Source organism: Catharus ustulatus, chromosome 3 (assembly GCF_009819885.2).
Source record: "Catharus ustulatus isolate bCatUst1 chromosome 3, bCatUst1.pri.v2, whole genome shotgun sequence".
NCBI lineage: Eukaryota > Metazoa > Chordata > Aves > Passeriformes > Turdidae > Catharus > Catharus ustulatus.
Window position 1 is genome coordinate 93,925,214 of NC_046223.1, and position 15,140 is coordinate 93,940,353.

General features: G+C 37.7%; 1 protein-coding gene across 1 annotated transcript in view; it reads right to left on the bottom strand.

The window, feature by feature from the left end:
* LOC116994781 (muscular LMNA interacting protein) overlaps window positions 1-15,140 on the bottom strand; it is a 110,437-nt gene that overhangs the window by 43,913 nt on the left and 51,384 nt on the right. The window contains exons 5-6 of the mRNA XM_033056716.1: window positions 8,120-9,745; window positions 2,489-2,560 (exon numbers count right to left, since the gene is read on the bottom strand). Of these exons, the coding sequence (XP_032912607.1) occupies window positions 2,489-2,560; window positions 8,120-9,745 (1,698 nt within the window). The remainder of the gene's footprint in view (window positions 1-2,488; window positions 2,561-8,119; window positions 9,746-15,140) is intronic.

Below are 15,140 nucleotides of genomic sequence, written 5' to 3' on the forward strand. Positions count from 1 at the left end.
GGCAGTTTTCTGTCATGGGATCTAATTAATACTGCAGATGAAATGTTACTAAGACCAACCACAACACAATTCTGACCCATTTCATTTCTCATGACCACTTAAATTAAGTAATACAATTACTCACACAGTGGAAAAGTTGACTTCTGACAATGTGCATTTCTTATTTAATTACATAGCTAAACACTTTTTAGTACCTTATGCTAAAAAATGTATCTAAAATTATGTTGTTTTTCTAATAATATAATAATTATTTTTATGTTAATAAAACATCACTTACACAGTTAAAATCTTACTGACTTAAATCTCACTCTTTTTAATGCTGTGTATAAAGCGCTATGCATAAAATGGGAACACCATAATTACTGTGGTTGAGCTAGAATGTATCATGAGTTGCCCACCCAACACTTTTGAGGAGAATACTTGGATTTTAAGGCTTGGTACAATGGGGCCTGAGTGTGTCATGCAACTACTTCATGCTTTCTCATAGGAGTCATAATCTAAACTCTTATCAGCTAACACAACAGGACTAGTTTAGGATTACTAGAATTAGCTGCTGCTGCGGATCAATATGAGATTGTTATCCATAATTCACAAGGTGGGAGAAAGCATGTACTCAGTACAAAGTTCCTTAGTCAAGAATCTCTCCTGAAGGCAAATCCTATAGCAGAGTATTGATTTCCTATTAGCACTAAATGACCACTTTCACTACCGAAGGATACACCAAGGCTGCAATTTTCAGTAAATCAGTGGATAACCAAAAGTCTATCTAAACACAGATATCTTTTGGGTCATTACTTTTTCTACAGATGCTGGAGTAAGATCGCACAAAACAGTTTCATGTACTGGGGATAAGTAACATACAGGTTGTGAGTCAATGTTCCAGAGAGCAGCAGCAATACCATCAAAAGAAATTCCTTTTTTTATGAAGAAGTGCAGACAGCTGACATAAACTCATTAGTTCACCTGAGGACTGTGATCTTCACATGAGTGCCCTGCTCAGAGTCACCTACCTGGCTTGGGCTGCAGAGTGGTGCAGTCTCAGAGTGCACAAACAGTGCCTTTCAGGTGAAGTCAACCATGAAGTGGTACTGCAGGAGTCCACCAAATTCTTCCACCCGCTAAAAGGCTTTCTGCTCAAACAAAACCCTCCCAAAATACATTCTGTAGGGGTGTAGAATCTCCTGCATCAGCTATTTTCCTTTACAGAGCCATTTCTATTGCACAACATTGCAAGCTAAAGCAAACATAACCTTCATTAGTGCATTCAAGATTTAAGAAAGGGAAGGATCAGGTTTTATGAAAAGGATTTTTAAAAATTGTTCAAGATTAAAAGAACATTGGAAAAGAAAGGAATGTCTCTTTTTTCTGAAAAATAATCTGGTTTATAGCATTTAACTGATAATTACTAGACCACAATCAGCAATATTTCAAGGAAAAAAATATCATCTTCAAATTTTATACAGTTAAGTTCACCCTAACTAATAAATTCAGGCTTTGTAAACTACTCATTAAATCAGCTGTATATGTGAATAAATATTTAGATATGTAGTCAGGAATGCTTAAAGAAATTAATCAGAGGCTAAGTTCCTCAACTAAGTCCATAACAGGAAGTTTATTCTGATAAAGCCACAAACTGGATGTTAGCATGATTAAGTATGTCTTTAAACATGCAAGACGCTTAGCTCATTGACAATTAGAGAAATTTTTTGTTAAACTTAGCTCTTATTTTGAGGAAAAATAATTTGGGAAAAATATATTTTAAATAAATATCCATGGGTATTTTGAGAAAGCAAGATGCCTTTGTGCAAAGCTTAAATTTTCAATTGACCTTCCAAGCTTAATTGTCTAAATAAGACTATACAGCCCAGCCTTTGTTGACTGTGACTTTGGTAATAAATCAATGCACTGAAGTCTGGGGTTTGAATCTATTTGTCTGTCCTACATAAAATTATTATTACCACAAACTACAAACTGGGAATGGCCCCCTGACTAGTTCTTACAGTGTTCAGGAAGAATGGAAGTTAGTACAGGTCTGAACAATGGCCAGGATGGTTCTCACAGTTTAACAACACAGCCGGTCAAAATTGCATATTTTGGGATGTTAAATTTAGGGGAATAAGCACAGCTGTCCAATAATCATTAACTGACCAAGATCTACTGATTGCAAGGTCCCAGAAAAGCAGAGCTTCGGACACCTTCCAACAACAAAACAGATTTTGAAATGTTGCCATAAAAGGCAACTCCTTTCATTCACTGGGATTTCTTTCTCTTTTTTTATAGTAAATTGATTTTCAGAAATTCAGATTAGTGAAATCTTTGATCTTCATTAAAGTGGTTGACCCCAAAAAATGGCTGGAATTATAATCCTGAGTAGTTAAATTCCCAGAATTTACATTCTGCAGTATCCCCCAACAGAAATGTCAGAATTTGCACCCCAAGTTGAATGGTCTCAAATATACAATGCCCATGTCTTTGAGCAAACACTAACCTTCTGTTCCATAAGCAATGTGTTTGTAGGGATTGCTGCAAATGCCTTGTAGCTTGTCTTGATCTTGTACTGCTAAAAGGGTAAACCAGAAAGCAGGAAGGGAAGTGAAACAGGGTAGAAGAGAGAGAGAGGGAAGAGAGGGAAAAGGTACGGACAGAATGAAAGACAATTACAATCCTCTTGACACGTTGCAACAAAACAATGCTTATGTATTTCCTAGAAAATCTATTTCTTAAAATAAATTTAGTGTTTCTTTTAAGGTTTTAAAGTCAGGTAATGTACATGTTTTGTTCTTGGGGATTAAACAGGACAAAGGAAATTCCCTCTACCTTATAGCTTCTAAAGTAAGTTTAACCACTTTCTGCTGAGTACCACCCTTAAATGAATAGCAGGACAGTTTTTCCAAGTTTTCTTGTGATTTGATATGAAAATGCACAGCTAATTCTGTCAGTACATCCACCTCAATAACTGTTGCTGAGTGGTGTGATCCTGAACCATGAAATCAGAGGGATTTCTGTGATTGGCTCTCATGAGTCTGATTACGATCCTTAAATGCTGAATTGCTGGTATGAGTGGATAGACCATTAAAATCTTCATGCAGCTTTTCATCTCCTGAATAAATAACTCTACCACTCAAAAAAAAAAGTATAGGAACTTTCACACTCTAACAAAGCTAACAGAACTGGCAATCTAAACCATACAAAAATGTATGGATTTGGGTATGAAAATTCTAAGATCAACCTTAAAAAATATTATTTTAAAATAACTTCTATTTTAGATTATATTAGTTTGCCCAGTTATTTTTAAATCTTTACAAACCATTTTTTTACATTTTCTTTGCAAATATAGAAGCTGAATTCAGTTATTTTTAAAAGATTGATGAGATTCTTCTATACTCACAGGAGTTCAAGAGGTAGGATTCTTAATCACATGACTGCTAGAATCATTACATTATATTAATTATATTTTATTAATTATATTTTATTAGTTATATTTCATTTATTATTACTTATTTATTATATTGAGATTTGATACATTGTTCCCTTTTAGGCAACAATCTGACAAAAAAGCCATAAGTATGTGATTGATTATTTCTGTGACAGTCAGACAGAAATAAAGTTATTTGTTAACCAGGTCAGGTTTTTTAATGTACCATTACCTGCAACAGAAAATACTGGTATTTATGTGATAACAGTCTAAATCAGCATTCTGAACTTTGGTTCATTCTTTTATTTATTTTTATTTTCTTTATATCTACCAAGGTCTTGATGATAGGAGAGTGGGCAAATTTTTAACTCAGATAAGAAATTTATCCACATACCAGTCTTGAAATAGTGTAGGGTACAACCTTTTAATTCTTTCTATACAAATATTGTTTGCTTTTGACTTCATTCAGTCAGAAACTGGAGACTGAGTAATTCAAGAAGTCAGTAATCACAGCAATCATATTGAATGAACAGATTAAAAAGCAGATAAATGCAAATGCTGGAACTAAACTTTTTTCTGGTTTTTAGTGGGACAGGCTTTAGAGTATGGGATAGTAATTACTATGAGATTTAGTGATTCTAAATTAGATGTCTATCATTCAGTTTCTTCAGTCAACACTAATGCTTTTTATTATCATAGCTATTTCTACAGAATTAATCTCATCCCAAAGTAGGCAAATAGAAATGCAAAATAAAATCATCTTCTAAATACACCATATTCTCTCCACTAGCTGTTATAGAATCACCTAAATTGCGCTTGGATATGTAACTTTCAAATGTCAAAAGTCGTGTGAGTTGAATCCTGCCCTTTGAACATTTAGATAGCAACACTGCATAGCTCCATAGATACATTTATGCATATACAAGAATTATATGCATAACTAAACTTATGTTTATTTTAAATTCAAATAAAATAATGATCACTGAGATGGAAGACCAAATTCCAGCTATTAAAATAGGCATATTCATAAAATGTATCCTTGTTTTATTATAATTGATATCCAACTAAAATTGTTTAATTGAACATGTGAAAAATTTTCACTATTTTCACTAGCAAATAGGCTTTTACATATTATAAAATGTGCATCATATATGAAAAGAGAACTATGATACTTTTGAGATTAGTTGTACTACCATATGAACTAAACAAAGACATAATAGACTGTTAAAATGTAAATGTTTCCATACTGCTTTTCTGTGTTTCATGACTTCCAAATACTGTAGAACCTGTGAGTCACATGCTATTTTTGCAGGTCTGAGATGAGTGGAAAGTCTTTAATTCAGTTTCTCATCTATATGAATATGTTTCTTTATACATTATTTCGTGGTTTTTAAATTTATTTTTCCAATGTCTAAATACATTTAGTGATCTGCTTCATAGGAATCTAGCAGTAACTTTAAACAGCCATGGACAGTTAGGTCTGCCAGCCATGGTACAGCCAAAAGCAAACCAATTCCAACACCAGGGCTTGGGAAAATGTCAGTCCAGGGAGTTTGGGGGAAAATGTCCTAGTACTTTTGTTCAAATGATCAGCTAAGAACCCACGGGTCACTGCAAAATGTACTAGACATGTGCTATAAAGGCTTAAAATCAGTGATCAAGCATGGCAGCATAGAACTCCTCATGACTAATCTTTCCTGCTTTATGGTAGGTTTTGCAGCTGTGCTGAGCTCCATGTTGCTGACGTCAGTTTGTTCCCTGTTTTGGGTAGATCTATATGCATTCCTGAGCTACATTCAAATAGGAAAAATCAAAGAATATGGAAGAATGATACCCCTTGAAACCACTACAAAGTTTTTTCAAACAAGAAAGCTAGCTGTTATTTTCACAGCTGTTCCTGCAGAATTTATCTGTCCCTACTCTCTCTCACTGTCCATTTTTCTATATTAGGTCCATGAGGACACTATCAAAATATCCACAAAGTCTAGGGAGATGGCTTTTATTTCCTGTGGTCACCCAAAGTTGACACTTCACACTGATCTGTGGATTTATGTTTGCATTCACTTTGCAAAAACATTCCCATTTTTAAGTCATTAACAAATATTAACCAAGGGAAAGCACATGCTCATACATACATATACAAACATATCCTTTGATTTGCACTAATTGGTGCATGTCCAAATTCTGGTTTAATAGGTGTTGGTTTAATGTGTGTCTTAATGTTGCTGCAATGACTGTTGAAGCAACATTAAGGTTGAAAATTTGCACATGCCAAATTATATACACCAAAGGCAAGCACTTCTAGATTTGTCTTTTTCCCTCGATGTTCAGTTAACACATTCATACATGAAAAGATTTTGTCATGTGTCAACAGTCGTCAGATGAAGCAATCTGCTTTTTGTTTAGTTATAAAGTTGAGCTGATTAGTACTAAAGAGATCTAAATGCTGCTTAGGATATTAAAGTTGTCTCTCCTCAAAACTTTTTTCCTCTGGAAATATACTGAGATTTGAAGCTGGAATATCACTGGACAGTCTGCTACCATTAACACATCAGCAAAGTTCATTGAGCTATAATACCATAATGTAGGGATGGAAATAAGTGAGAGCAGGAGGGGGTTTGAATGCACAGTATTATTAACAGTAGATGAAGTCTCAGACTCACACTTTAAAGCCGTGAGAGACCTTTCCTGCACTGAACACCCAGCTGAATTAGATTTAGATATCTTAGGTCTTCCACACCTCCAGCTGAGTCAGCTTTGTCTACATGATTAAAAATTAGACCAGCCTAAAAGTCCAAGTCTGTTGTACTGGTGGACACTCTCCCAGTGGGATGGTGGGGCAGTTTCAAAAGTGCCACCATATTGCATGATAAAGTAGAATTAGTAGGAAAAGGGACAGTAGGAAAGACAAAAGGAGTATAATAACCTCTGCAAATATAAACCCAGGCAATAGATCTGTGTCACAAAGAGAGGATTTCCTTACTGCCAGAGTGCTTGATGCACCAGCTAGCAGGAACTGTAACTGTTTTGCTATCTGCAGGCTTGGTCATGCATTACAGTTTGGTCTCAGGGGCTTTTTTCTTGGAATTTCTACAATTTCATATCTCTTTTTGTTTCATTGACTAATACTGACGGGACATGACAACACTAAGCTTTGCTCAGCACAATGGCTCCTTTTGGCTTGTTTGGATTTTAATAGAACCATTCATGACAATTGCTACTTCGTGCTGATTTTAACCTCTCATTTCCAATTAACATTTTAAAGTCACCTCTGCCATGGCCAAACTGTTAGGAGCACATCTGACACAACTTGATCTTGCAGACCAGGCTTTAATTTTGTGCTGTGAGCAAATAAATCAATGACAGATTTTGTGTGATGGACAGAGCTCAGATATGAGTTAGAGGAAGGGAACATAGCACAAAGGAAGCACAGAGTGCCAAGATAAGATAAAAGAGGTTGGAAAGCCTCCTGCAGCTCTGGTGCCTTCTGCAATTAACGCCTCCTTTTTGCATAGAAGTTCCTCTTTTGCATAGAAGTTCCTCTTGTTTTCACCTACTTGCTGTACGTTTTTTGATTTCCTTTTCCTTTCCTTTCCTTTCCTTTCCTTTCCTTTCCTTTCCTTTCCTTTCCTTTCCTTTCCTTTCCTTTCCTTTCCTTTCCTTTCCTTTCCTTTCCTTTCCTTTCCTTTCCTTTCCTTTCCTTTCCTTTCCTTTCCTTTCCTTTCCTTTCCTTTCCTTTCCTTTCCTTTCCTTTCCTTTCCTTTCCTTTCCTTTCCTTTCCTTTCCTTTCCTTTCCTTTCCTTTCCTTTCCTTTCCTTTCCTTTCCTTTCCTTTCCTTTCCTTGTTACACCTTTAAATCTATGATGTGCCTGGTTCCCAAGCCCTCCTGCAGCAATTGCCATCACTGCTTATTCTCACTCTGTGATGGCTCTCCTGGCTTTGGGTGGATGAAAACAGCAGGAGTATGGCTGATCTGGCAGGTGTTAGACTTTCGTATTTGCAGTAGTTTGGGCTGTAGGAAGCTTGGCTTTTCCTTCCCCCTCATCCTCTGTCTAGCACACCAAGATTAGAGGAGTACAAAAGAAAGGGAAGAAGCAGGAGGCTGTCCCCATCTTCCCTTGCTGGCCCTTGGCCACAAAGTCTTTCCGCAGGCACATTATTGCCACTGGGCTAGTCCAGGGTGGCTGGGGTGGGGAAAGCCATAGGTGGTAAATAAGGACAGGCAGGATGGGGTGCTTGGGAGTCACTTATCAGTGGAACACCTAGTACACATCAATTAGATTAAACCGCTGCTTGCTCAGCCCTGCACCTAAGATCACCACACTTCTATTACTTTCCTTGGGAACACATGGTTGATTTTTGATACACCAGGATTTTAGGCGAGCTTCACAAATATGTGTACAAAATGTACATCAGAGCCACTGGACACAAATCCATCCTTAGTAAGAAATGTTCTTACTCAAGAATAAAGTATCTTCTTTTTTATGCTGAAGAATTCCTACAACATCTCCATGATACAGAACATGGTGCTAGCAATTTGAAGGGTAGGATTTAATTTTCACTATCTTCATTATTGATACAAAACCTGTTCCTTTTCCACGTTTTTCCCCATCCCATATATTTTACTAGTATTCTGCAACATGGATGTGATTTCTTACTACAGGGACAAAGAACTATTACAAAATAAGCATGCACCAAGAGTACCTTGGGTTTGATGTTTTCATGGTCAGGAGGCAGGGAAAAAGACTGTGGTGAAGTCAGCTCTCTGGGTCTTGATGGCAGTGTGCCTGGTGACTTGTCTGAGATGGGAGATCTGCACTTTAACACTGATGAGGTGGCAGAATTCTCAGGTCTTGGAGGGGAGGAGTTAGACCTAAAATTTGCTTGCGCCAATGAAGAATTAAATCGCAGTGGGTGGGAATTAATATTACCAGTTTGTGGAACCAGTGGGGTAGAGTGAGGCCGTGAGAGAGACCACTGCTTTGGGATGCTAGAAGGGGTAGGAGAGGAGGCACTGATCTCCTGAACAGATGTTTGGGGTGAATCTGATTTAGGTCTAGGAGGTGAGTGCAAAAGACTTGGGGAAGGAGATGAGTGTTTGTCTAGCGGGGGAGACAGTGCATCACTAACACTGGTAGAAGAAAGCAAAGGATATGACCGGCAAGTGAAGATGGGCGAGTAAGTGCGCACTCTCTGGGACTGCTGAGGAGCCCAGGTCCTGGAGGCAGAATAGCCCAGTCCTTGTGGAGAAGGAGAGGTGGGGTATGCCAAGGAAGAGGGAGTTGGAGCGCAAGGAGGAGGCAGTGAAGACTGCAAATCTGGAGAAGCAACTGATCTTCTATGGGAGGACACAGGGGATGACAACGAATTTCGGCAGTCTGGAGAAAGTAATTGAATGGGAAGGTGATTTTTAGGAGAAAGGGACCTTGCTCGAGGGGTGGGATGAGGCTTGGAAGATAAAGGCAGATGCTGAGCCCATCCTGAAAGCCAGTCCTCCTTGCTGGGGGAACCTGGCCTTAGAGGAGGGCTTGAAACAGATTTCTTGGGGGTTGGGGGAGTTGTTTTGAACTTCTGATCTATTGCAAGTGTTGAGGAACTAAGGGAGCTAGGAGAAAATGTGGGACAAGAAGCAGGAGAAAGTGGCCTCCGCTGAGAGGAGCCTGATCTCAAAATAGCAGTTAAGAGAGTCAGTCTGGTTGGCAGAGGGGATTTGACTCCTGACTTGGCTGAATTTCCTCTGGATAATGTTTGTGTGCAAGGCTCATTTATACTACATATAGTCGAAGAGGACCCATAAAGAGAGGGTGGAGATAAAGGTTTAGGGCTAGGAGATAATGGATGTGTTATTATATGTACAGGGAGAGGAGACAAAGCATTTAATCTTTTGGAAGAACTGGGCGATACAGACTGAGCTAAAGATCCTTGAATTTCAGTTGAACATGGAGGATTGGAGGAACGACTTGGACTCCTTGCTGGAACAGAGGATGTGGTGAAGCCTCCCATTTTGCAGACACAGCCAGGGCTATAGGGACTTGGTGTTTGTATGTTATCAGACAATTGAGGAGTGGAGTGCCAACTCTTTGATGCAGAAGAGGATTTTTTAGACATCGAGGGAGATGAACTATGGGAAGCAGACTGAAAGTAGAGAGATGAGTCTTGCTTAGAAAACCCAGTTGCTGACTGCCAGTTGTTACAGGAATCTTCCAGCGAAGAGGCTTGATTCATGTTAACCGTGGCACTGCACACTACTTTCTGATTAATTGGAGAAATTAAGCGGACAGCAGGTGGTTTAGAGGAAAGATGATCAGAGGTGGAAAGAGTAGAAATTAACTGGAGAGAAAAAAAAAAAAAAACAAAAACAGAATTGTTAAAATAGGTGGAACTTGTGGAACTGTTAAACACCCCACATTCAGTCCTGTGGTCATGCTTATAGGGTTTCCATTAGTACTGCTGTGTGGGTTAAAGCATAGGGCTGTTTTAAGCTTGGACATAGAGCCTAGTGGATAAGGTCCTCACAGGAATGTGACTAAGGCAGACAAGCTATGTGGTACTTTGGGTTTTTGACACCTCTGTTTTGTTGATGTAAACAAGGTTCAAGGCTACAGTATTTTTCATTTTAGGTAAAACCCAAGACAGTAGTGCCATGAGTGTCTGGAATCATGTGATGCCATCCATATTATATAAACACAATGGAAGGTAAAAAAATAGCAATAGTGTCCCACTATCACTTTGCCAGTTCAGTGGAAAGCAACCTTTCTGAAAATAGGATTCGAGTCAAGTGTTCTCTTTCTTGTGCAGTAAACAACCCCTTCTGCAGCACTGTGATACCAGAATGAGAAATTTGCCTGAAACTACTTAAATCAGACACCCAGTCTGTCTTTCACTTCTCCTGTCATTCACAGAGCAGAGCATTTGACAGATTGCAGGCATGTAAGAGTCCTTATCCCCTTCTCCACAGTCTTTCGATACACTAACAAAACAGTAATGAGCTCTTTCATGAGTGTCTTTTTTCTTGGGTCCATTCTAATTAGGATTTGTCAAAACTAATTAGAGCATACAAGTATATTATCAACCTGTTATACAGTTTCATGCTTCTAAAGAAAGAAATTCTCTCAAAATCTTCCAAGTTATAATAATGCTGAAATTAAAAGCTGAGGTATACACAATATGAATAAAACATATCAGTATGAAATAGTGATTAAAGTAAACTGTAAAACCAAAAGGATACACCTAACATTTGACTGAGCAATTTGAAAGCAGGGAAATTGACTCCAATTTCATCAAACTTGACGTAAATATAAGAACACCTATTTAACTACTGTTAGATACTCTGAAAATATTACGCAGCTCTATAAAAGACAATTATACCATTCAGTTTAACATGCGACTTGCACATAGGCTATGGCTCAGGTTATGAATTATATTTTTAATGTCTTACCCAGAATAGAGAGGAATGATGATGATGATGATGATGATTATTATGATGTAATATAGTATTGATATATCACAAAACAAAAATAAGAACAAAACAACTAATTTTCAAGTGAGTGCACATGCTGGAAGAAGCTGCAACAGAAGAGCAACACTTAAAAGCTTTCAAAGGCAAAACTATGCCTAAATATGGGATAAACACACACTTCAAGACCCTATTAGCCCTTATAACTTAAATTCAGTGAGCTCTTCCTGCTAAACGATACCACACAAATAGCAAGCCTTTTAAACCAAAGACACCTTCTGTATAGGGTAACTGCAGAAAAGCCAGGTCAATGCTTTGATTTATAGGAATAAGCACAAAACCTCTGAATGCCTATACAACAACACTAACTTCTCCTTGTTTTTTGTGTTTTATGTGTTAAGGTGTCCCATTTCAAAGTGGAAAGTCAATGGATGTATTTATATTTTCTAATACTGAAATATAAAAATTAATATTGTTTATATCATTGTATATCTATTCTATTTGATTGAGAAATTAGGACTCTTGTTGAAAATGCTGCTAATTAAGAAGAAGCAAAAATACTGGAGATTGAGAATAATTTACTGGTATTTAATCATTATGAAAAATTATTATTAAATATGTCATGAAAGATAAAATTATTTAATGAGATGAAAAGCAGTGTGGTAATAAATCTGATAATTTGGAGCAGTCTCCTGAAATTAATAATGAATTCTGGAAGTTAACCAGCTACCAAAACAGAGCTGGGGTCTGAAATCTCTGTATTTCAAAACAGAATAGATAGATTTCCCTTACAAAGACAACAGATTAAAAGAAAGTGAGGAACAAATATGAAACTTCATAATAAAAGCACAGGATGTGCAGTGACTTCTAATTAATTGAAACTTAATAAGATTTATAAGCAGCTACAAAAACGTCTATGGTAGCAGATAACAAATATGTTCCTGCAAGTAAGATAAAGACATTTTGCAGTATTCTTCCAGTTTAAATACCACTGAACATTTATGTGCTGAGCTAATTGAGCCATTAATCAAGTCTTCAGAAATTATTTTGCAATTGCAACACAGTATTAATAACCACATCTACAGATTATAAACCTCTTATGTACAGGACCAGGAAATCATAATCAAAGTGAGTTGGAAGCAACTTCCAGAGGTCAACTAGTCCAGCCTCCAACTCAAAGCAGGGCTCTCACAGCAGCAGAGGCTCAGGTCAGCTGTGGCTGTGTCTCACCCAGTCTCCAGAGCTCTGATGGAGCTCCAGCACCCCCAGGCAGCCTGTGCCAGTGCTGCACCACCTCCCACTGAGGAAGCTGCTTCTGATGTCCAGATGGCATCTCCCACTGTGATTTTCAACCATTGCTGCCTCACCTGCCCCTGCAGAGAAGAGTTTGGCTCTGTCATGTCTGTAACTGCCCTGCAAGTGATTCTGAGCAATTCCTAGATGCCTCCCAGGCTGTGTCTTGGTGGGAGTCAGCAAAGCCAGCTCCTTCAGCCTCACCTCACATGTGCCCCAGACATATTTACACTTTTGTGCTGGACCCCATTCCCTTGCTCATATCTCTCTTGAATTTGAGGGTTGCTGGCCACCAAACTGAGCATGGCTTTACAGCACAGTCTCAACAGTGCCAGGCAAGATATAATAACTTCCCTCAGGCAGTGGATTTTTACTCTTCAGTTTCTCTACTGGTTTAAAATCCTCCTGTAGGTGAATTGGATTAGTGCAGAAATGAGTGACCCAAGTAGAACTGCATTTCTTTGGTCTGTGATTTAACTGCAAGCCTTCTTCTCTTCTCATGAGCACCTCACACATACACATCCCAAATATGTATGAAGAAAGTTGATATATGCAGCAAGGTTACGTTAGCACAAAGGGACAAAGGCACTTGAAAAAGATCTTGATGCCTTGTAGTTAATAATTCTAGAATTAACAAAGTGGACATAGTACTAGTATTAAGTCTTGCCCAGGAGAACTTCAGCACATCTGAAATGGCAAAACTGAGCTGGACATAATGCAAACTGTCAATCTGGTGAGGCCACATTGTTTGGGAAGGACACAAAAAATGTGGTTAGTTATATCAGCAAGATCGATGTGCTGGTCAAACAGGAAAAGGGAAAGAGTGTGCAAACTGAGAGCCCAAAAGGCAGAAATCATGTCTGAGCGAATTTTGTCTTCAATTTAGACCTGATCCTGGGCCCAGTTAATCATGCTTTGATCTCAGTAGAATCTGCTTATATATAGGAAAAGATAAAAACAAATTACCCACAAAGACTGCAACCTGAGAACCAGAAAGTCAGAAGGAAACACTGGAAACTGTGGAAAACTTGAAAAAATCCCTGGACACAACACAGTAAATCAGACTGTGAGCTGAGACTCAATTAATGTAATTGCTATTTAGAGCAGTCCAGTTTCTCCCAACAAGGAAGGTGCACTGTCCAAGCAATGGCAGGAGTTTGTAGGGAGTTCTGACTTACTTGTCTGGAACAGTCAAACTAGATAGCACTCAAAGGACAGAGCAACATCAAGTGACTTCAAGTAACTAAAAATCTTTTTGGTTACTGATCCCCCACAGCGAGTTAAGAAATTTCTCCAAGTTGAGTTCATGCCCTGACATTCAGGGAAGCAGATATCCCACTCAACCCAAAGGGTAAACTCCCTAAAGCAGGAGTGAGTCTGACTCTCTCTTACATTGATAGACTCTCTTTAACATTAAAAAAAAAACACCAAAAAATAAAAAAGTCCCACAATACTTAAACATTAAACTATTACCAAAAAGTTCCAAATGCGACCAGAATAGCAGGTTATTTTTTTCAGACATTGAACATCAGTCAGGACCTCTAGTCTCATAGGACAGAAATTTCCTTTTTTTTTTTTAATGCTTTCCTTTTTTCCTTTTGTTTAAACAGAGTCAGAATTCAATGAAGCTAAATGAGACCTCTTTGCAACACAGAATGATCCCTTTTGCAACACAGTGGTCCCCAATACTGATCCTTGCTTTTTTCATATCTGACAGGAAACTCATAATCTAATTATGCTTTTAAGTTAATGTAATGTTATATGCAATAACTCTTAAAAGGGACATGATACTGCCCTTAGAATTCAAGAACTGAACAGGTAGCCCTTATGTGGAATCCTTTGTAAAAAGGAAATGTACCAACAGATAAACCATGCATCTCTTTAACATTTTCGGAGTTTTTCCTTCATTTCAGAAGTGAAGATCCTTCATTAGGTAACAAGTCAGAAAGAGTGATGCCTAACAAAACACCTTAGAACCAGAATAGGGAAAGGCAGCTCAGCAAAAACACGTTTTTATGAAGCAATAGTGATGGCTAAAGATATTGAGATAATGAAGTCTGAGGAAGTACAGTCTTGAAAACTTGTGACTAAAGAATAATTACAAGATACGCAATTACTCATATTACATATTGCCTCTCTTCCTGTTCAGGTGAATATTGAGCAAAGTTGGGCATAATTTCTTGTTCTGTGCAATTTTATCTTCAGTTACTTCACCAGCCAAACCCCTCTTTACTTCTCAAGCCACCAGAAACTTAAGAAAGATCCAACATAGGAACTCTTCTGTATAGTACTCCAAAATTCACCCAACTTCTATAAAAGCTTTTTAAAAAAATACCCAAATAAGCCTGAACATTGGTAAAGTAAATTTTTATTTCCTCAGGACAAGTATTCTCTTAAAGGCTGCTTCCTCTAGGTATGCTTACCTATTACTTTTACCTTCCTCATGGAAAATTCTCACTGACTTTACTGGGATTTTCTCTCATGAAATGAACATTTCATATTGCTGTGAATCCCAAACCAGAGTGAATTTCTTATTCACAATGTCTTCAATCAAAAATTGACACCGAATTTGATGAAAAATTGAATGGCAAAAGTACTTCAACACAAGATAGGAAATTCTATTCATTTTCAGAAACAAAGTAGCCATGCTTAATATTTGTTTTAAAATTATCAGTGAAGAATTGCATTTTAAAGTGATGGTAACTCAGTCAAGGTCAAGGGAAATGCCTGTATTTATGTCATGTGAGCAGGATGTTGCTATTTTGCTAAAGGTGGAATTTTCCATTGCATATGCACCCTTCAATATACATCAGTGTTCTTCCCAAGATGGGAGAATTAACTTTTAAGGTTAATTAACATTAATTTTTCATTCAGTAGTTTGGATTGATGCATTTTGCAAATGAAACATTTTGAAAAGACCCCTTCTGGAAATGCCCCAGGGAGAACTGAAAATTTAATAAGTCAATAAATGCACCT